This window comes from Helicoverpa armigera, chromosome 1, assembly GCF_030705265.1.
Source record: "Helicoverpa armigera isolate CAAS_96S chromosome 1, ASM3070526v1, whole genome shotgun sequence".
In the NCBI taxonomy this organism is placed as follows: domain Eukaryota; kingdom Metazoa; phylum Arthropoda; class Insecta; order Lepidoptera; family Noctuidae; genus Helicoverpa; species Helicoverpa armigera.
In genome coordinates this window covers 6,497,481-6,518,334 of record NC_087120.1, presented here as the reverse complement: position 1 = coordinate 6,518,334, position 20,854 = coordinate 6,497,481, and the positions used below count along the sequence as shown (strand labels likewise).

Here is a 20,854-nt window from a genome sequence, read left to right as displayed (position 1 = left end):
CAATTAAAAAGTTATTAGGATATAGAGCTATTTGAAATTCAAATATAAAAATATGTTTAAAACCTATTTGTATGACATCGCATGTGTCTCACAAACATCTGTGTTTTCACTACAAAGTGAACATTAATTAAACTTATTTATATTTTAATTATTATACGAAATATTTGGAAATGGAAAATTGGTGGTTTTGTCTAAAATTTGCATAGGCCCCGCCTCCGCAGGCCTTCATTTTCGGAAAGCTCCACCCCAGCAACGGGGGATGAAGGACACACTCGCGTAAGCCCCCTTTTTGTCAACACAGAATAAACGTTAGCCTAATGAAAATAGAGTCAGTTTTTATTTGACACGAATATTTCGTCACCAAACACACACTAATGTGATCGCAGATAAGTGACCTCCCCCTGTGGTATAAAATTATTATAAACCGTTGACTCAGATTCAGTCGGGATTCGATTTCGGGTAGACGTTTATTAGAGGTCCATCAAAATTTGTGAAAATGTCCGCAACACGGACCCAGCTAGCCGATTCTTCTACTTCACCACCTTTAAGGTAGATTCTTTTTTATATTTATTTTATAATTACTTAATTTTCGTTTTTTTTCTATTGCAAAATATTTTTCCCTTTTTGTATTTTTTTTTTAGTTTTAAGTATATTTTTTTTAGTTTTACACAGAAATTACAATAAACGCAGTGATTTAAATATATAAAAAAATGTATAGCCGGATTGTTTTTATCTATCAATGCATTCGTTATATTAGATATAGGTAGTAGGGAACCTAGTGTACCTACATTGTAGGTACCCGCTTTAGTACGGCAAGGCGTGTTTGCGTAGCGTTGCGGGGAAAAAGCGCAGCAGTCGCTCTTCACTATTCGCCGTTATTAGGCGGGATAAAATAGTAAACAATAATAAAAGTTCTTAAATAAATCAAACTAATAGCTTAAATTCATTTTCCATTTGGATATTGCAAGCAATTTTTTCACAATTTAAGCACTACCTAGGTACGGTAGTTTGTCATCAAGCCCACGACGATGTTATCATCTCGAGAATATCTTTCAAAACTAAAAGGCATACGGTATGTTTTGCTCTACAGCTTTATCGTGAACATTTGCTCATTTGTCGGAACTGACAGTTGATATTCTATTTTACTCAGTGATTCGCGCCGGTTGGATTATGCCGGCTTGAAGTTCGCGTATGCAGATGGGTCTGACGACGAAGGGGCGTCATTGACCTCTGAGCTGCCTTCCTGCGTCTATGCTGCAGCCAGGAGTCGGCTGCAGCTGCCGTTAGCAGCCTACGTCCATCAGCATACCAGACAGCTTCATACAGGTCAGTTCGACGCCAAGTTCTTCTGTCATGGTGGTCGATCACCGGTCATATAATTTCAATCACCTTCCGGGAAAGAATCCATCCTTGTGGAAATGGAACCGACGTCTAAAATTAATAAAAAGCATTGGCAAAAATATTGTTTGGTGCTTCGATCTAGAAGTCGGTGGCCAAATAAACATGATTTAAAAAAATTGTTTGCGTTTTAGTGTGACTTCTAAAAATAAGTCGGTTTTATTTTAAGTATTTGTAAAAATGTTTTTATATTGTTCTTAGAATGATCTCGCGTTAATAATTTGCTGGCGACATAGAAGGGCTAATAATTGATAATACATCAAAATAATGTGATCTAAAAGAGCTGTGCACAAGTACTTATTTTAAAGTTACGTTTGTCAAACTATGAAAATTGTTCAGAGTTTTAATTTTCAATAAGGTTGCTTCGAACGAACAACATGTAGGTTTTTATTTCGATTGCAGAAATAATAAACTGAGCTTAGCAATATCAAAAGGGACAGTTACATATGTTCCAGTGGCGGATTTACCAATAGGCCAAGTAGGCCAGTGCCTAGAGCGGCAGATTTAGAGGGGCGGCAAATTTAGCAATTTTTTTTACAGGTTTTTTTATAATTGAGTATATGAGTACACAGTCCATATATAAATAGATGATTAATAAACGCAAAATTAATAAACTGTAATATATACTTAGGTACCTACTTACGTGATCATGAATTTTAAAATATTCTAATAGCGTTTCAATAAAAATAAAATAAAAAATCCGCTCGCTTCGCTCGCGGTTTCGCGGCTTTTTTCATAATTCCTGGTTTGTTCTGCGCTCTTTCGAGTCCTCAATCTAACAAAAAGTTAAAGCACCGAAGTAGCAAAAACAACTGACGCTCTAAACTGACGATTTCTAAGCTGTTTATGAGAGTGGAGGACTTTTGTGTCCCAAAACTCGAAAAATTTCGCGCTCGCTGCGCTCTCAGCTTTTTCACTTTACACTGGTTTTTTTCAAACTTCTTTGAGTATTTTTGTGTTCTAAGACTCAAAAAATTTCGCGCTCGCTGCGCTCGCGCCTTTCACTTGACAGTGGCTATTTTCTGATTTCTTTAGGTATTATTGCGTCCCAAACATCAAAAATTTCGCGCTCGCTACGCTCGCGGCTTCTTCTCTTAGCAGTGCCTTTTTTCCACTCTTGTTTGGATAGATATTTTTGTGTACCAAAACTATAAAAAAATTCGCGCTCGCTTCGCTCGCGACTTTTTCACTTTACGCCGGTTTTTTTTACTCGTTTTGGTACAAAATTATTAAGTTTTGGAACAGAAAACTTTTTACATTTGTCGTTTTTTTTTTGGGGGGCTGCACAATAGGTAGTCCGCCCCGGGTGCCACCCGATGCTACGTCGCCACTGCGTCATAGCACCCGAACGAATGAACCAATTTCAATTTAGTTTTTTTTTTAGTGTTTGATGAAAATCGATTGAGCCGTTTAAAATTTACAGAGGTTTTACGCTTCAAAGTCGCTGTCATATAAACTTGTTAACATTTAACTCTTCGGTACATAGAGGCTTGCAAAAATAATCTAGTAACTGACAAAAATATCATTAAGTTCACAATCATTAGAGGCGGCAAAAATTGAATGGCCTACTAGCGGCAAGTTTGTAAATCCGCCACTGATATGTTCTGTTAAGTATTTAAAATTAAAAACCGCCCAAGAGTATGTTGAGTCATGCGCAATGTAGGGTTCCATAGATTCCCATTTACACTTTTAATTTATTTTATTTTTCACTAGCCTCCGCCAGCGGCTTCGCCCGCGTGGTGTGTTGATAAAAAATAGCCTATGTGTTAATCCAGGGTATTACCTACCTACATACAAAATTTCAATCAAATCGGTCCAGCCGTTTTTGCGTGATTGAATAACAAACATACATCCATACATTCTCACAAACTTTCACATTTATAATATAAAGTAGGATTTTTGTAGATTATTTCCGGAAATAATGCATTTGCACGAATGAACCTAATTCAATAAGATAAACTAACGCAGGTTACAGCGGTAGTGTAAAATCTGCAGATAGGTATTATCTGGAATCTGAAGCTACTTCTTTATAAAATTACAATTTTGCTTAAAATTATTTATTTAGATACGTTTATATCCGTTTGAATAAATCTACGGCCCACTATCTACAAGTTGGTAACAAATCATGACTTCCATACAAACGCTACGCGTGTCCAAATTAAGTACATATGTACCTTTATATTATACGCTAAATATTGTGTTCGGCTTAGTGAGCCATTATGAAACTATTAAATAGGTCACAAGATGGATTATAAGTTTAGCTATGATTATAACTGTTTTATGTCCCTTTATTATTCACAATTATTTGACAGTACCTAAACCAAAAAAAACATCGCACTGATAGCTTCATGATTTTCATCTTAATAGCATAAATCAGAAGTACCGAGCGTTTTATTAAATTGCATTAAGCCAAATAATCTGATAATTCGTTTAGCTTATTACAATTGCACTGCAACTCTTTATTTTTCTCCTGTATTGACTCATAAAAAATTTCTTTGATCTGAGTATGAGAGTACTAATTTGAATACGGCATGAAAGCTTGCTCTAGTCTCTATTTTAATCCTAGTATTAAGTGCAAGTATTATATAAATGCTAGCTTACTTTATTGTCTATCAATTGAACTTTTGTTTTGTTTTAAAATCCTACTTCCTACTTTTTTATATTATAAATGTGAAAGTTTGTGAGAATGTATGGATGTATGTTTGTTATTCAATCACGCAAAAACGGCTGGACCGATTTGATTGAAATCTGGTATGTAGATAGGTGATACCCTGGATTAACACATAGGCTACTTTTTATCAACACACCACGCGGGCGAAGCCGCTGGCAGAAGCTAGTAGTAAATATATTTATCTCGGAATTTGTAGAATCTCTGATGAAGTTATCTCCCATATTGAAAACAACCCATTTACCCGGTATTCTATGAGCAACTATTTCCGAATGTTAGCTTTAAGTATTAACACGGTATAAACTTCACCATAGGTATCTGAAAAGTTTTTGAGTCTATGGATCTCTACCACAAAAAAATATAAAGAAACAGGATTTGAAATTCGTGGGTTAAGAACTAGAGTGGGGTAAGAGCAAAAGTTAAAAAAAAAAACATATTTAATGTGCCGAAGAACTAAAGTAGGTTGCTTAGTACAACAATAAAGCATAAAAGAATATTTGTTTATTGCCAAAATGAAGTGTTTCTACTTACAATAATACTGACATTATTTTGTCAAAACATTGAGAACATTTAATCGTAACTAAGGTTTAAGAACAACTTTATTTCTCACTAGCCGTTTTTCCGCGGTTTCACCCGCGTCCCGTGGGAGCTACTGCCCGCACCGGGATAAAATATAGCCTATGTTACTCGCAGATAATATAGCTTTCTAATGGTGAAAGAATATTTAAAATCGGTCCAGTAGTTTTTGAGTTTATCCATTACAACCAAACAAACAAACAAAGTTTTCCTCTTTATAATATTAGTATAGATAAAGAATTTACATAATTCAGTTACTGAGAAACAATATTTAAAACTAACATAAATGATTCGAGCGCACAAAGGTACAAACAAAAAAAAACAAAAATGTGGGTAGATTAATAGTAAACTCAACACATAACTTTTTGAACCAAATCATAACATAGATGCATGAAGTAGGTTTGTACTGGATCTGGCATTGATGGCATAGGGTGTTATGGTTACTAGTAATAAGTTATTGTTCTCTTTTATTTGACTATATTACCTCCATTAATCCGAAGACAAAAACATAAATCAAGTAACTTTCCTCTATAGAAAAAAAAAAACAGAACTTACCTCTAAAAATAACATTTTATGAATTTTATGTCATAGTCGTGTACTTTCTGTCACATTAAAATAATGAAGAATGTAGATAATATCTTATTAAACATTAATCAGATATCAGTTTTTAAAGAAACATAAAATTGAATTTTTAATTCATTTTTATTTAGTATAGCGGTTACATATTTTTTTTCGAGCAGGTTGCATGTTTCCTCTCTCTATCTATTTACGTTGCTATCGCATAGTTCTATCACTCTCAACCATTTACCCAGTTCACCCGTGAACATCGCAATAAGGTATCGTCTTAAGTTTCTAGTTCTTAACAAAATCCTTGCTTTTTTTAAACTCATTATTGCTTTCATGGCAATGAAGGCGAACGAAGCTCCTTCAATTGTTCACAAAATAATAATTATTTATGACTCTCATAATTGAAAGGGATTAAACTCCCTAAACAAATGATTATTCTTAATATTTATGAAAATAATGGCATATCACTAAATTACAAAAACCCAAATACTTGTTTTAAAACTGTGGAAATGATGACGGATGAAATAGTAAAAAAATATTTTGTACGCAACGAACATGCAAATAATTTTTCTACCCTCCGTAATAGAATGAATATCGTTATAGAAATAATACCTACCTAAGTATATTATGTAATCGGCATTAGAGATTCATGCTATAAGTTGTAATCGCCTTGGTATGTTTACCTCTGTAGGTGATAGCTGCTTTCGAATGAATATCTTCAATATTTTTTTCTACATCCATTGTATCGGAAATTGAGAAAAATCTTTGTTGTGCGCTCGGTCAGGTTGAAAAGACGGCTTTTGATGATATTTGGAAGTGATAGTTAACTTTGGAGAAGGGCTTGGAATACTGGCATTCTTTGTATCTAAATTTGAGAAAAATAATGTTTAAAAAACAAACTTATTTTTGCGATCGGATTGACAAATGATAAACTTTGATGAACATATAAGGAAACCATAAGGTTATTCATTATTAATACAAGTTATTTAAATATTAAAAAAAAAAAAAATACGGGCGGAACCGCCGGCAGTGGCTAGTATAGAAAATTAGTTCACCTGTTCGCCAATAGATGTCGTGGTAACAAATAAAACGACTATTCACTACTAGGTGTCGCCGTAGCTAATAATACGTCCTTTGGCTAACAGATGTCGCTTATAAAACTAATTTGCCTACCAGCTACAAGATGTCGCTGTAACCAATGCTGCGCTATTTGGCTAATAGATGTCGCTCGTAAGACTAATTTTCCTACTAGCTACAAGATGTCGCTATATATATATATATGATACGCCTCTTGGATAATAGATGTCGCTTATACTACTAATGTGCCTACTAGCTGAAAGATGTCGCTTTTGCAAATAAATCAGCGATTCTCCGATACTGCGCTCCTAAAAAAATGTCTTCATTTTAGTTCTAGATGTCACTATCTTGATTAAAACGTTTTTTGACTAATAGATGTCGCTTGCACGACTAACCTGCCTACTACGACTGCTAATACGACAAAGTTTGCGCACTGAATAAAATTCATTCTTGTATATCTTTCGATTGTCCAACAGATGTTCTACTGGAGACGTCAGCGGAACCCGAGTACCAGTGCGGAGGGTCCCCGTACAGGGTGCAGCGCGCCGCCGCCAACGTGCGCGAGCGCCGACGGATGCTGAGGTCCGGACCCAATGGGTATCCTCCTTATTTGTTGCACGTACCTCCTTTATTTATTCTGAAACCTTTTCCATATTTTAAATACCCTACCTAACTGATTAATTTGTTGCTCTTATATGGCTGAGTTTTTGTCTGTCTTGTGTAAGTGAGTGATAAATCAGAGCCCGTCTTTTTTTTAATTCTCGTACTTCTAATCTATTACATTTACCATAAAAATGTTTGTCACTCCAGTAAATACCTGTAATGCCATGTAGTTTTCCCCTCGTTCTTTCTCTTCCGTGGTTACGCATAACGTCCAAGCAAAAATCAATAGGAGTCCTAATTTATTCTCTTAGTTGCTCTTTAATATTTTTTATTATTTTCATAAACTGTTGACTGATGCAGCAGATATATTTTACTGTATGTGGTTTCGTTCAAAAGCTATAATGTTGTTGTGGTGTTGTGATTTTAGCAGTATAAACTCGGCGTTCGATGAACTGCGGGTCCATGTGCCGACGTTCCCGTACGAGAAGAGGCTCAGCAAGATAGACACGTTGAGACTGGCCATCGCCTACATTGCACTGCTGAGAGAGGTAAGGACCGTAAACATTATTGCACCTTGCTACGTTTAACACTTCATCAAAAGCGGCCTCTTACTACTCCACAACAAGTCAAAATTTAACTAGTAACCAACTAAACTATCCTAATGACTGGTCTTCGGCGTGTTAAAACTAATCGAGTATAGCGTAACCTTAACCTTAAGAGCCCTAATCCACGCACTTGCTATGCTTTTCCTTTGACAGTATATTTTACTTTCAGGTGCTTGAAGCAGACTATGACCCACTGACTTACGTCGAGAAATGTCTTCGTGGGGAGATAAAAGCCGATCGAGCTCATTGGAATACCAGCGGTAAAAATACTTTCATGTCTATTTCTATTAAAATAACCAAGTCGTGTTGTCACCTAAGAAAAATATGTTTTCTTGTTTCCAGACTTAACTGCCAGGCTATCGTGGATCAATTGGGAGAACCTCGGCGTGAACCCTCAGCGCCGCAGCGTCCTGACTTCACTCGCTCTCAGTTCCGACAATCTTCAATATGGACACAACTAACCTTTGTTTGATGTTCAGGGCTATTGTCCACCTAAGGTTTTAAGATTTATGAAGCTTCACGATCTTCAGTGGTGTATGGAACAGTGTGGTTTCTTCAGACCCTAAGAGCCTCGTCGTAGGCAGTATGTGCTGACATTAGGTAATTCCCTGGAACTGGATCCTACACTGATCCTAACATTACTTTGACCACGTCCATACCGAACAACGAATTAATACGCAGTTTTGTAAAGCATAAAACCATATGTGGACATGAAGCCCTATATTTGAATCGTAGATCAGCCCTACCACTAGAGGCACTAGACATTTGCTAAGCATAATATCGACTATTTATCTTCTATTGTATTATAAATTTGAACTAGTCATGATTGTAGAAGTTTAAGCACTTTTTTGGGGATTTTATTGTGATAATTGGTATCTGACTTCGTACTAACCACACATAAAAAAACAGTCAACATCTATCATAGCAATTCTAGTGAAGTCCAAATCAAACCATGACATCTTATGAGAATTGTAAGTACGTTGTACGATCATTGGTTGCCTATTTTGCAAAGTCATTGATGTCCTTAAACTTTGCTCGCACGAGTAGGTACTTCAAAAGGATAAAAAATACATTTAACCTAAGAACTTCCTTTAACTAAAAGACAGTCCTATTTATATGTAATGTAGAATGTAGATATCATGGACTAGGAGTATTTAACAACGTAATAAATAAACCTCCCCACTCAGAGACACTTAATGATTAGGTACTTAAGTCACTCCTTAGTCATACAAATCCTTCACTAAGGAATGGCTTAAGTGACCATTAAATGTCTCTGAGTGGGGAGGTAAGATTGGGATATTTTTTTAGGAGGTAGGGAAACATATCACGATTTATGTACTTACTGCAAATATATTAATGCAGTTATTTACTGAAACCACACAGAATTTCATAGGTTATAGGTTGATCATTTCGTATAAGTAAAAATTATGAGTATTTTCTAAAAAATATATATTTAAGTTTATTTTAGAGTTTAGTTGCTGATGTGCAATATTTAGTGTTAAGATATTTAATTGGCTTGTAACTTTAAATTATCAATCGAAATAAAAGACTATATATTGGAGATCTTAGTTTTATTTACTTATATCTATACATAATACACACTCTTAGGCTTAAATATAAAAAAATGGGTTGCCTGTAAAGTCGGTATACGGGCGAAAGTTTTACGTGACAACGACTTTGAGTTATCACTACACAATTGTTTTACAATTAACTGGCAACGTGTATGTAAACTTGTATGCAGGCGCCTAAGCGAAATAGAAGCGCAAGACATGAACCGGTGTGTATGCCTATCTCTCTCACTCTCTCTCTCTCGCTCTTAGGCGGGCTAACTGTGCTCGAGTGGAAGGGACGCGTGCCTTTCACTTTTTATGTCTGTCTCTCTCGCTCTTAGGCGGGCTAACCATGCCCGAGTGGAAGGGACGCGTGCCTCTCACTCGCTCTCATTGTGAGCGCATAACGTGAGCGGAACGTAACGCAGTTTCTTGAAGTGTCACCCGGCAAACCAATTTATAAGACGTTGTCACGTCAATAACAATCGATATCTTAAACAACTCACTTACAGCTATCATAACGACAATTTCAATATAACATTAAATAACGTACAAGTGTATTTAAATTCTATCAAACAAAATGCTCACTATTTTCTAGATATTTTTTTTAAAACAGACGTAGCTGTGAAGGCGAAGTGATAGCTAAATAAATAGTTGTATTCATTCTATCGAAAGAAAATGTTTACAATCCAAGCTTATTTTTACAGTCGGATTGACCCATTTTAATGAAATTTGGCGTAGTGATAGTTAACATTGTGGAGAATTTATTCTATAGTAATTCGAAAAAAATAACAATACAAACTTATTTTTGCGGTTTGATTGACCGATTGTAATGTAAGGCGTAGTGATAGTTATAATTGTGGAGAAGGGGAAGGTAAGGACATTGATTCTATAGGAATTAAAAAATATATATGCATAAATACAGGCGGAACCGCGGCCAGCAACTAGTGTAGAAAATTAGTTCACCTGCTCGCCAACAGAGGGCATTGTAACAAATAAGTCTATTCACTAATAGATGGCGCTACCGGGAATCATTCATCCATTCGCCGATAGATGTCGCTTTAATACATAAATCAGCTGCTCGCCAATAGAGGGCGTTGTATTAACAAATAAGTCTATTCACTAATAGATGGCGCTACCGGGAATCATTCGTCCTTTAGCCGATAGATGTCGCTGCAATACATAAATCAGCTGCTCGCCAATAGAGGGCGTTGTATTAATAAATAAGTCTATTCACTAATAGATGGCGCTACCGGGAATCATTCGTCCTTTAGGTGATCTTCACACTGCCCCGCATCACGCTGCATCTTGCGTGTCGACGCACCTACGCGCGTTCCTGCGGGAGTGCAGATCTGCATCATCGTGCGGGTTTTTCACGCACTCACGCGCGTAGGTGCGTTTTGTAAATTCACGCACGGCGGCTTCCATTTTCAAATATACACGTCAGGCCCATTCAAAATCACGCGCGTCACTGCGGGATCAGTGTGCCATACCTTGCGTTTCGCCCCGCACCAACGCGCGGGGGTGCGTTTTTCTCCGCATGTTGATCTTCACACTGCCCCGCATCACGCTGCATCTTGCGTGTCGACGCACCTAGGTACGCGCGTTCCTGCGGGAGTGCAGATCTGCATCATCGTGCGGGTTTTTCACGCACTCACGCGCGTAGGTGCGTTTTGTAAATTCACGCACGGCGGCTTCCATTTTCAAATATACACGTCACGCCCATTCAAAATCACGCGCGTCACTGCGGGATCAGTGTGCCATACCTTGCGTTTCGCCCCGCACCAACGCGCGGGGGTGCGTTTTTCTCCGCATGTATGTGCGTGATCCGCATGAACGCGCGTGGATGCATTTTCAGTGTGTTGGACTATGCGTGTTTTCCATACAAACGGAGATATTTCCATACAACGGAAAAAAACGCATCCACGCACCACGCTGCATCATGCGGGGCAGTGTGATAATCGCCTTTGCCGATAGATGTCGCTGTAATATATAAATCACCTGCTCGCCAATAGAGGGCGTTGTAACAAATAATTCTACTCACTAATAGATGGCGCTACCGGAAATCGTTCATCCTTTAGCTGATAGATGTCGCTTTTATACATAAATCAGCTGCTCGCCAATAGAGGACGTTGTAGCAAATAATTCTACTATTCACTAATAGATGGCGCTACCGGGAATCATTCATCCTTTAGCCGATAGATGTCGCTTTAATACATAAATCAGCTGCTCGCCAATAGAGGGCGTTGTAACAAATAATTCTACTATTCACTAATAGATGGCGCTACCGGGAATCATTCATCCTTTAGCCGATAGATGTCGCTTTAATACATAAATCAGCTGCTCGCCAATAGAGGGCGTTGTAACAAATAAGTCCATTAACTAATAAGTCTATTCATTATTAAGTAATGAACAACCAAATCTAAACTTCTGTGAACATTACTGTGACTCATATAGCTCATGTGCATGTCCTAAATTAACCAAAACAACTTGTATAAGATACCTTGGAGTTCTCATTGATGACCACCCGAATTTTCAACAACATATCGATGCACTAGGTAAAAGAATTCGCAAGCTTATTTTCATTTTCAAAACCCTACGCCATATCTCAGATACTGCAGTTATCAGGTCAGTATATTATGCACTTTGTAAATCGCTACTTATCTATTGCATTACTTCTTGGGGTGGTACAAGTAAGCCTATTCTCATAAACTTGGAACGTGCACAAAGAGCTGTATTAAAAGTCAGTTGTTTTCTACCCATACTACACCCTACCTTTGAACTGTATCATTATTGCAAAGTTTTGACTGTTAGACAACTCTTCATTCTAATGACAATTCTCAAAAAACATTCTATGACACCCAATTCAATTATTAATTCTCAGAATAAACGGATCCCCACTGTATGCACAATAAACAGGTAGATACACAATACAACACCAGTTTCTCACTTTTTTTTTTTTGGTTTTCTGGGGACATTCATTTACAATAAAATAAACCAAAAATTAAATATCGTTACCAACATTAAATTACAATGTAAGAAGAAACTGACTACATGGCTTCAAAACTACCTACCAAGATAAATAAAAAAATAAAAGTACTCTACTAACTAGATAGGACTAATAATTCATCTGCCCTACCATACATATTCTAATCTAGGCTTTAAGGCCAAATTTTAACTTTTGCAAGTAATTGATAATTACATATATGATCTCAAAATGACTACACTATTAATTAATTAAGTTACTATAAATTAGAAGTTCACCTTCGTTGTTGTGCATATTTGTGTATGTAATTATTCCCACAGAAAAGTGACTCTTAATATTAAATTAATAAACGTGTGTTATTGTTATTTATTATTTTATTTATTAGACATAGTTGTATTTAGGATTTTTCTTTGCCTCTCTCCTTACAAAATGTGCTGTATAACATTCAAAAAGATATATGGTGATCTGTAACACACTGTTAAACAGACACCATTCTCTTAAAAAAGCAACTTGTAATGTACTAAACACTGTAATTGATGAGAAAATAAAGTTTTTTTTTTATCTCATTCAACGCATCATTATTGCAAGGTCGTTTGCCAGTTAATTTTAAACAGTCCAACACTTAATTAGTGAATCTAAGATTTTGATTTTGTACAGTGCACTTTATTCTACTTGTCAAGCCCTTTCAGTTAATACCCATAATGATGATATTGAAAACATAGGTTATTCGCCATTTTGTAGCGGCGGCCATCTCGTATTTTTTCGTAAAGTGCACTGTGTTCTACTTGTCAATCCCTTTCATTTGATACCCACCCATATTGAATAGGTAAAAAATAACTAGTCCACCATCTTGTATATTCAGCCATGTTGGATTTAGGATGACGTCACATAGCTTAATTAGTTTAAAATTAGTTTTTTTTTTGCTTTTTAGTGTTTTTGGAAGTCGGAATTTTTAGGAGGTACCTACTGTAAAAGTATTACCACAGGTATTATTGCAGTTACGTACTGACACACAGGATTCAATAGTACAGGTAGGTTGACCATTTCGTAAATATTATGCGTATTTTCCTAAAAAAATATATTAGGGTTTCATTTAGAGTTTTGTTGCTGATTTTTAATATTAAGAGTTAAGATATTTAATTGGCTTTAACTTTAAATTATCAATTCTAAATAAAAGACTATACATGGGAGATCGCAGTTTTATTTCTCTAATATCTTTACAAAATGACACACTCTTAGGCTTAAATATAAATCACAATAGTTATCAATTTCAACTCACTTACAGCTATCATATGTTTAAAAATGAAATGCATTGTAAATAAATACAAATACTTTTAAACAAAAAACACAATTTTACAATAAGATTTAATATAAAGTTAAGTTTAACATTACTAAGTGATTCTTATGTACATTATACAGTTTATGGAATGCATTAACATTCGTTTAAACAAATAGAAGGTGTTGGAATGACAACTCAAAATGGTGAACTCCGTAGTAGGTGCACGCTTTATGAATATTGACAGTTGAATAGCTACTTTTACTCAAAGCCCAACAGGTTATGGGCCCAGGGACGTATATCCATCTTACTTATCCAAAAGAAAAAAAAATTCGCCCTTCTCCTGCGCCCGGTGCGCCTTCTGCGGCCGGGGAAGGGAGTCGAAATCTCCCTCTCCCGTTCCGCAGATTCCTTCTGCGACATCACTTCCTCACAAAAGGACACCACCGCGTCCCACGACTCTGCACTGCCGACCATCCTCCGCACTAAGGCCGGCAGCAACAGATCGCCTCGATTTCATTTATGACACGGCGCTGCTCCTCCCAAGCTACACACTCAGAGAGCGAGTGTTGCGCCGTCCCCTCCCCGTAATCCGGCGTCCGGAGCGTCCGGCTCCCTGTCTATGCGGACAGGTACTTGCCAAAGCACTCATCTCCCAACAGCACCTGCGTCACCCTGAATGACAACTCCCGAGCCAGTCGTAGAGAACTGGCCGGATCGCCTCGACGGTAGCGAGGCCGGCGGTAGGGCGCAGCAGCCTTTGTCACCATTTCGCTCGATCTGCCGCTACACCGGCCTCGAGTCCCGTGCCCGCTCTTCCTCGCGCCATCGATATAATGACGCGAGTACTTTCGCCTCTAGGTCTCAGGGGATCCGGCCAAGCCGCCTCGTGAAATCGACGCCAACAGCGGCGGCCACAATACCAAGGCCACGGTTTAGGTACGTATTTTTCTGCCGATCTCCTTCGCGAACAGTCTTTTTAAACACAAAATAACACAAGCTCTAAGGTGGCAGCCCTACCAGTGGGCTAGGGTATAGTGGGCTAATAACCCGCTTACCTAAACATAAAAGATTAAAGAAACTGAAACAGTGCAAAACCGGACCGATCAAACTACGACGACCTTTGGCATGAAAATACGGACACGAATAGCTTGTTGGAACGTGCGAACACTGAGCGAAGATAGCCGACTAGCCCAAGCAGAAACAGAAATGTTGAGATACAAACTGCAGATACTCGGTCTCAGCGAAGTGCGCAGAAATGGATTCGGTCGGATCGACTCAGACAGAACGTCCAGGGGCCTTTCAATTCTTTACTCCGGGAAGGAAGATGAAGAGGACGTACGTGAAAACGGCGTGGGATTCCTCTTTCTGACGCCGCTAAGAAGAGCCCACTGGACTGGAAACCCATCTCAGAGAGAATCATCACAGCCCGGTTTAACAACAAAGCCCGCAAGATAACCGTCGTTCAGTGCTATGCGCCTACAAACCCGGCATCAGAGGAAGACAAAGACGATTTCTATAGTTCACTCAAGGTCAGGCTTGAAAGACATCCGCAAACAGGACATAGTAATCGTCATGGGAGACCTGAATGCCAAGGTTGGCACAGACAACGACGGCTGTCAAAGACACATGGGTACACACGGGATGGGAGTACGGAACGGGAACGGGGAGATTCTTGGAGTTCTGCCAGGACAACGACCTGACCATCGGAGGCACGCTTTTTATACATGGAGACCACCATAAGTATACATGGAACTCACCCGATGGAATTACTAAGAACCAAATCGACCACCTTGCCATCAGCTCCAAATGGCGCTCATCACTGCTCGACGTCCGCAACCGTCGTGGCGCGGATATCGACAGCGACCACCATCTAGTCGTAGCCGAGGTGCGGCTCAAAGTAGCGGTAGCTCGTGCTGCCAGCTCGACGTCCAGGGTAGGAAAACGATTTGAGGTCAACAAGCTGCGGGACCCAGACATAACGTTCTCGAACCAGACTCCACTACTTCTGTCAACGCGGAGTGGACCCACATCAAAATGGCCTACACAGAGACCAGCTCCGTCGTTCCTGGACATAAAACACACGCTCGTGAGGACTGGATGTCACAACGAACCTGGAACCTCATTGAAGAAAGGCGCCAGCTCCACCTTTAACTTCTGGCAACCAGCGACGTGGCAGTGCGCCAAGACCTGAAGCTGCAATACTGCCTAATACGCAGGAAAATCTACCGCAGTACTCGTCATGACCGGCGAGTATGGGCTGACACTATTGCGGACTGCGCACAACGCGCTGCTAACTCCAGCAATCTCAGAGAGATTTACAAGGCGACGAAGACCTTAAAAGATAAAGGAGGTCAGCTGATTGTGACATCGGAGGGACAGCTTCAAAGCTGGCGGGAGAACTTCGAGGAAATCTTCCGAGTCCCAAGTGATCCCGTAACCACGGCCGTACCTGCTGCCAGCTTGCCCACATCGAACCTGGACATCGATGTGTCTCCTCCTACAGGGGAGGAGGTAATGAAGGCTATCCGTAGGCTAAAAAATGGGAAAGCCATGGGGCTTTCCCATTTTTGGGAAGACCCAGGAAATGAGGTGCGGAGTGACGTGCTCATTACCGTTGCTCATCGACACAGAGGGAGTGGAGAGGGTCCACAAGTTTACCTACCTCGGTAGTGTTGTGTCGGAAACAGGAGGGACCGAGGAGGACATCACCTCGAGGATTGCCAAAGGGTGAGCAACCTTCGCACAGCTCCGTCCTGTGTGGCAATCACGGAAACTGACCAGGAGAGTTAAGCTCAAGATATTCCGGTCCAACGTCAAGACCGTATTGCTGTACGGATGCGAAACGTGGAAGGCCAGAAAAGACATCTCGCGTAAGCTCCAGGTCTTCGTCAATCGCTGCCTCCGTCGTATTCTCGGTATATACTGGCCCGAGAAAATCTCCAACATAGAACTGTGGGAACGCTGCGGTGAGACACCGATCGAAAAGCAGATCAAACGCCGCAAGTGGAACTGGATCGGCCACACGCTCCGAAGGGACCCCGATCAGATCCCGAGGCAAGCCCTAAACTGGAATCCCCAAGGGAAGCGGAAACGTGGTCGCCCTAAACAATCCTGGCGGCGGACGATCATTGCAGAGGCGGCGACTATAGGCAGAACGTGGAGCGAAAGCGAACGCGATGACGGAGCACTGTGGATGCCCTCTGCCCCATCTAGGGGACATAGGACTTTAAGCCAAGTAAGTCAGAAGAGGGCGGTGTCCGCCCTTTACCTGAGCGGTACGCCTACTTCTTCATTCCGGGGAAGGGAGTCGAAATCTCCCTCTCCCGTTCCGCAGTTTCCTTCTGAGACATCACGTCCTCGCAAAAGGACACCACCGGTCCTAGCTTAGCCCTAAGCCAGCTAAGCAATGGGGGCTATCGCGTACATAGGCTATCGCATACATTTAATTTTGATTTGTCTTTAATCATTAAGGTCTCATCTACTCGTATAAGTGACAGTCACAGTCGCCAATTCTTTTTATATCGTGTTTTTACTCGAAAAGTGTTGACGTAACTGATGAACCAATAAATAATAATAATGGCGTCCACTCCCCATTTCGGCCACGGCGGCTGTTCTTATTTAAGGAGATCAGCTAGCAGTGCAGGACATATTATAGTGCACGAGCATTTGCGCAGACACTGGTGCACTCTCTATTCCTTCACTCTCGTAACCCTATGGGACGGCGATCCGACACGACCGGAAAGAGGGTGATGCGACATGCACGGGTGAATCAATCACCAACTACCAGACTACGGGCTGCTTTGTCAAAGTTTAAGAAAACCCCCAAAGCAATTTCGGCCCGACCCGGGAATCAACCCCAGACCTCGAGTACAGCAGCCGCGCTTGCGACCACTAGACCAACGATGCAGTCAACCAAACAGGACAACAGGTAGTGAGAGACCAATAAATAAATATTAACTAAAAACTACATAATTCCGTGTCACAATCAAACAGCTCAGTCTTAATCACAACATTGTTTACACTAAGTCCTCTCGAAAGGTATAAAAATAGTCCGCTCTGGAAATATATATTTACAATAATACGAAAGTACTCTAAAACCGCGCCAACGAAATGACAGATGATCGAATTTAATATTAATTTAATTTACATAAAATATTTTTTTAATGCAAAGTAATCTCTATAGGTTAAAGCTGATAAAACATATGTAAATAATTATAATGTGAAAACTGAGAGGACATGAAAATACTGTATATAAAGATACAATAAAGATACAATTCCGCGACAAACATGCGTCTCGTGACTAAACCTCATTCATTCCATCACTAGACATTTGGCATTACAGCGACTCTAAATATTCGCTCTGAATGCTAGCTGCCGACTGCAACTACCAACCGCACTTGCAGCGACTGTATGAAATCAGTCGATATCCGAGGGCGACTGCACGTGCTGCTAATTAATATTACGTAAAAACAATAATGTAGGTAATAACTGTTGTGCATGAGTTAATAATGCGAACAAGCACTTATCTTCTAAAAAATACTGTTAACATATTTACTGAGACACTACCTAAAACATATATTTTCATTCAATAAAGAACTACCACAATCTGTACTTTCGTATCTATAAACTGTACATTTATATCAAATATTAAGTCATAAGTTTTGGTAAAAAAAAATCCTGAACATTAAATCGTGAGTATTGACATGTGGTAACTCTTCTTAACTAGGTCAGAATAATTTAACGACATACTAATTATATCTGTTCGAATAAAACATTTGCAAACCTACGCCTTCTAATACTAAATGACTTTCTTAAATATCTGGCAGTGCAAAGCACTACTCGTAATTAGCTAAGAACCATGAATGAGTACACAAAATCAAGGCCAGTCTTCAAGTGAAGTTCGCACAGTATGCCAAGCCAGCCCAGTTCCAGTGGGCGCATGCCCAGAAGGCAACAAAACATGCCTCAAAAACGTTCGGCCCTGCGTAAGACCAAGAAACAGGCGCCAATTTTTCCGCTTACCGAAATCATACGGATTCCTAAAAGTGCCTGGAGATAGCTTGCGTAACTTCTCGTTGATGTGAGCTTCTACGCTAGTTTCTCCGCGGCCGATGTTCTTACCGTGGATGATAGTTAATGTTCCGAGGGCGAGGAACACGGAGCAACATGTGACGGCCATGAAAACAACCGCTTTTCTCTTCCACGGGTGAGCGGCGATCCGTTGAGCTTCGGTGATCGGCGGCACGGGTAGATTGTGTTCGCGTGGAAAGTTAACAGAGTCGTATTCCACTATTTCCTTTACAGGAACCAATACGCCCGTCTGGTTCAGCCGCACCGGGTGCCCAATCAGATCTGGATCGTTATTTGGGATTATACCCCCTGAAATAAATAGCAAATCTTTTAAAACCAATGTCTATTTTTGTTATAATATAACATTTTGAACTACAAATATATTCAAATATATAGAGCTAATATTTAACAGACCATTTCATAACTTGATCATGGTTTATGCTACAATCAATTATTTACCTGTATCATTCAGCCAAATAACTTTATATCCAATATCAATTCCTGCAGTGATGATGAACGCCACACCCATGACCATATACACCATGTACAGAAAGAAGAATCTTGCGTTGTAGTAGCCCACACAATTGTTGAGCCATGGGCAATGGTGATCCATGGCTAAGATGCATCGGTCACACACTGAGCAGTGATGGGTTCGTGGCGGTCGAGGAGATATGCATCTCCTGCATATGCTTGCTGCATCCGATATTAGTGTGCTCTGTAAAACATTTTTCTTTTATGAGAATTCAAGCAAAATAACCAGTACTGTGATGGTATAACTTATTAAGAACTCCAAATAAAATCAAGTCTTTTTTTTCCCAGTTTAGCAATGATTGCATGAACACCACGCAAAACACACATCAGTTTAGTTAAAATATTCTTATATTTAATTCCTTAACACATGAGCAATTAGAGCAATCGCAATATTTTTACTTACCGGTGGTGGGTATCCAGGTTCAGTAACGACACCTTTGTAGTAATGGAATACAATATTAATCAGCAGCCAGTTGCCGAATATGACTAGAAATACAGTTGTATAAGGACATCTCTGCCACCAGTATGGCAGACCTACCCAGTAAGCCACGCCTACAACCGCGCTTGTTAGAATAGAAACGCAGAAAACAAACATCTGAAAAAGATAATACATATAATATGACAACCGACCATAATATGTAAAAGTCAAAGTGAAAATCGTTTATTAAAGCTAGGCTAATTAGATTAGCACTTGTTCGAGTCAAAATGAATTACCCAATACCCCTTTCACCTTTTTCTAGTGTTATCACTAGACAGAAGAAGCGGTGAAGAACAAACTTCCCAAAAACACGGCTGTTTATCACAATTGAATTATCTGCCCCTAAGACTACCCACTGATTACGACGGGACACGACGGTTTTTAGTCAGTAAGAGCCTGACACTCCCTCCCCTCTGCTAACCCAGAGCAGGAGGGGTCATTTGATAACTCTTGACTTTGTTAACAAAAAAAAGACTACCCACTGAACATTGGTTACAATATATACATATTGAATTAGGAAATTGATGTTTCCTTTGCATTGCATAGATAATGACAGGTAAATCATATCGTTGTATACTGAGCCTTTCCCCTATAATGTTAGGGTCGACTTCCAGTCTAACTCAAGGCAACAATTAAGAAAGCGGTTTCTACATGTACTCACTTTTCCAAGATACTGGGCGAAGTTGTCAACAAACCAAAACACAGGTTCCAATAGGAAATCCACCGCATAGCTTTGGCTCATGTGCTCATTGTACGTAAGAGAACGAGCGGTCAACGATGCTTGAGATATTTTCCAAAATATATAGCCTCTGCAATACACATTATAATCATTAAATATATCTAAATTAGAATCGAATGGGGTAAACAATAAATAAATAACAATACTTACTTTAGTCTTCGAAATAACCCTCGAAATCTCCATGTTATGATCACCATTTTGAACTATAAATATTTTAATGTCAATAAATAACCAAATTATTCATCTATTTAGTTAATTTTGAAGATAAATAATAACATAACAATAAAATTAGTGAGGTTATTTTTTATTTATGGTGATCGGCGGATACCGGTGGTGTTGCCAATATGAAGAAGTACCACAGACCACAGATATAATATGAGTAAGGGACAGCCCAGACGATCACTATATTGCACAACAGTTGCGCTATGATTTTATGAGGGTTGAGGGAATGGGGAAACCGGACAGTCCTTGGACAGAACATATTCCCGGTAGCTTGAGGCGCGATTTTTGAAGATCTGGATTCAGTTAAGTATGAGGTGGATAAATTTTAATTATTTAATTGTTCTTGTTGTAGTCAAGAGGTACTGTAATCAAATCAAACTGTACTTAAAGAGGGTATGAGAATCATTAACACGCTTCATTAGGTCGATCTGCTTGGAAATATGGAATGGAATTCCAAAAATCGTAGCGTTATTAAAATTGACAGCTGTACCTGTATGGTTTTGAT

At 39.3% G+C, this 20,854-nt stretch overlaps 2 protein-coding genes and 1 pseudogene across 5 annotated transcripts; 2 read left to right on the top strand and 1 right to left on the bottom strand.

Annotated features, from left to right (window-relative positions):
* The first annotated feature begins 412 nt into the window (after positions 1–412).
* Positions 413–9,055, top strand: LOC110382518 (T-cell acute lymphocytic leukemia protein 1 homolog). 4 transcript variants are annotated; one of them, XM_021343136.3, is made up of 6 exons: positions 413–549; positions 1,151–1,326; positions 6,763–6,868; positions 7,320–7,437; positions 7,664–7,754; positions 7,837–9,055. In XM_021343136.3, the coding sequence occupies exons 1-6, from the start codon at positions 497–499 to the stop codon at positions 7,953–7,955; spliced, it is 663 nt and encodes a 220-aa protein (XP_021198811.1). In that variant the 5' UTR covers positions 413–496; the 3' UTR covers positions 7,956–9,055. The 4 variants fall into 4 exon arrangements, with proteins under 4 accessions (XP_021198811.1, XP_021198810.1, XP_049695136.1 ...); XM_021343135.3 differs by having other exon boundaries at positions 7,317–7,437; XM_049839179.2 differs by having other exon boundaries at positions 6,763–6,883.
* A 4,959-nt stretch (positions 9,056–14,014) lies between these two features.
* On the top strand, positions 14,015–16,243 carry LOC135119339 (uncharacterized; annotated as a pseudogene).
* Positions 16,244–16,943: 700 nt separating this feature from the next.
* On the bottom strand, positions 16,944–20,465 carry LOC110382519 (palmitoyltransferase ZDHHC16). The gene is made up of 5 exons (XM_021343137.3): positions 20,278–20,465; positions 20,050–20,197; positions 19,314–19,505; positions 18,839–19,094; positions 16,944–18,688 (listed from the first exon to the last, which is right to left on the bottom strand). The coding sequence occupies exons 1-5, from the start codon at positions 20,322–20,324 to the stop codon at positions 18,186–18,188; spliced, it is 1,146 nt and encodes a 381-aa protein (XP_021198812.2). The 5' UTR covers positions 20,325–20,465; the 3' UTR covers positions 16,944–18,185.
* Between the last annotated feature and the right edge of the window lie 389 nt (positions 20,466–20,854).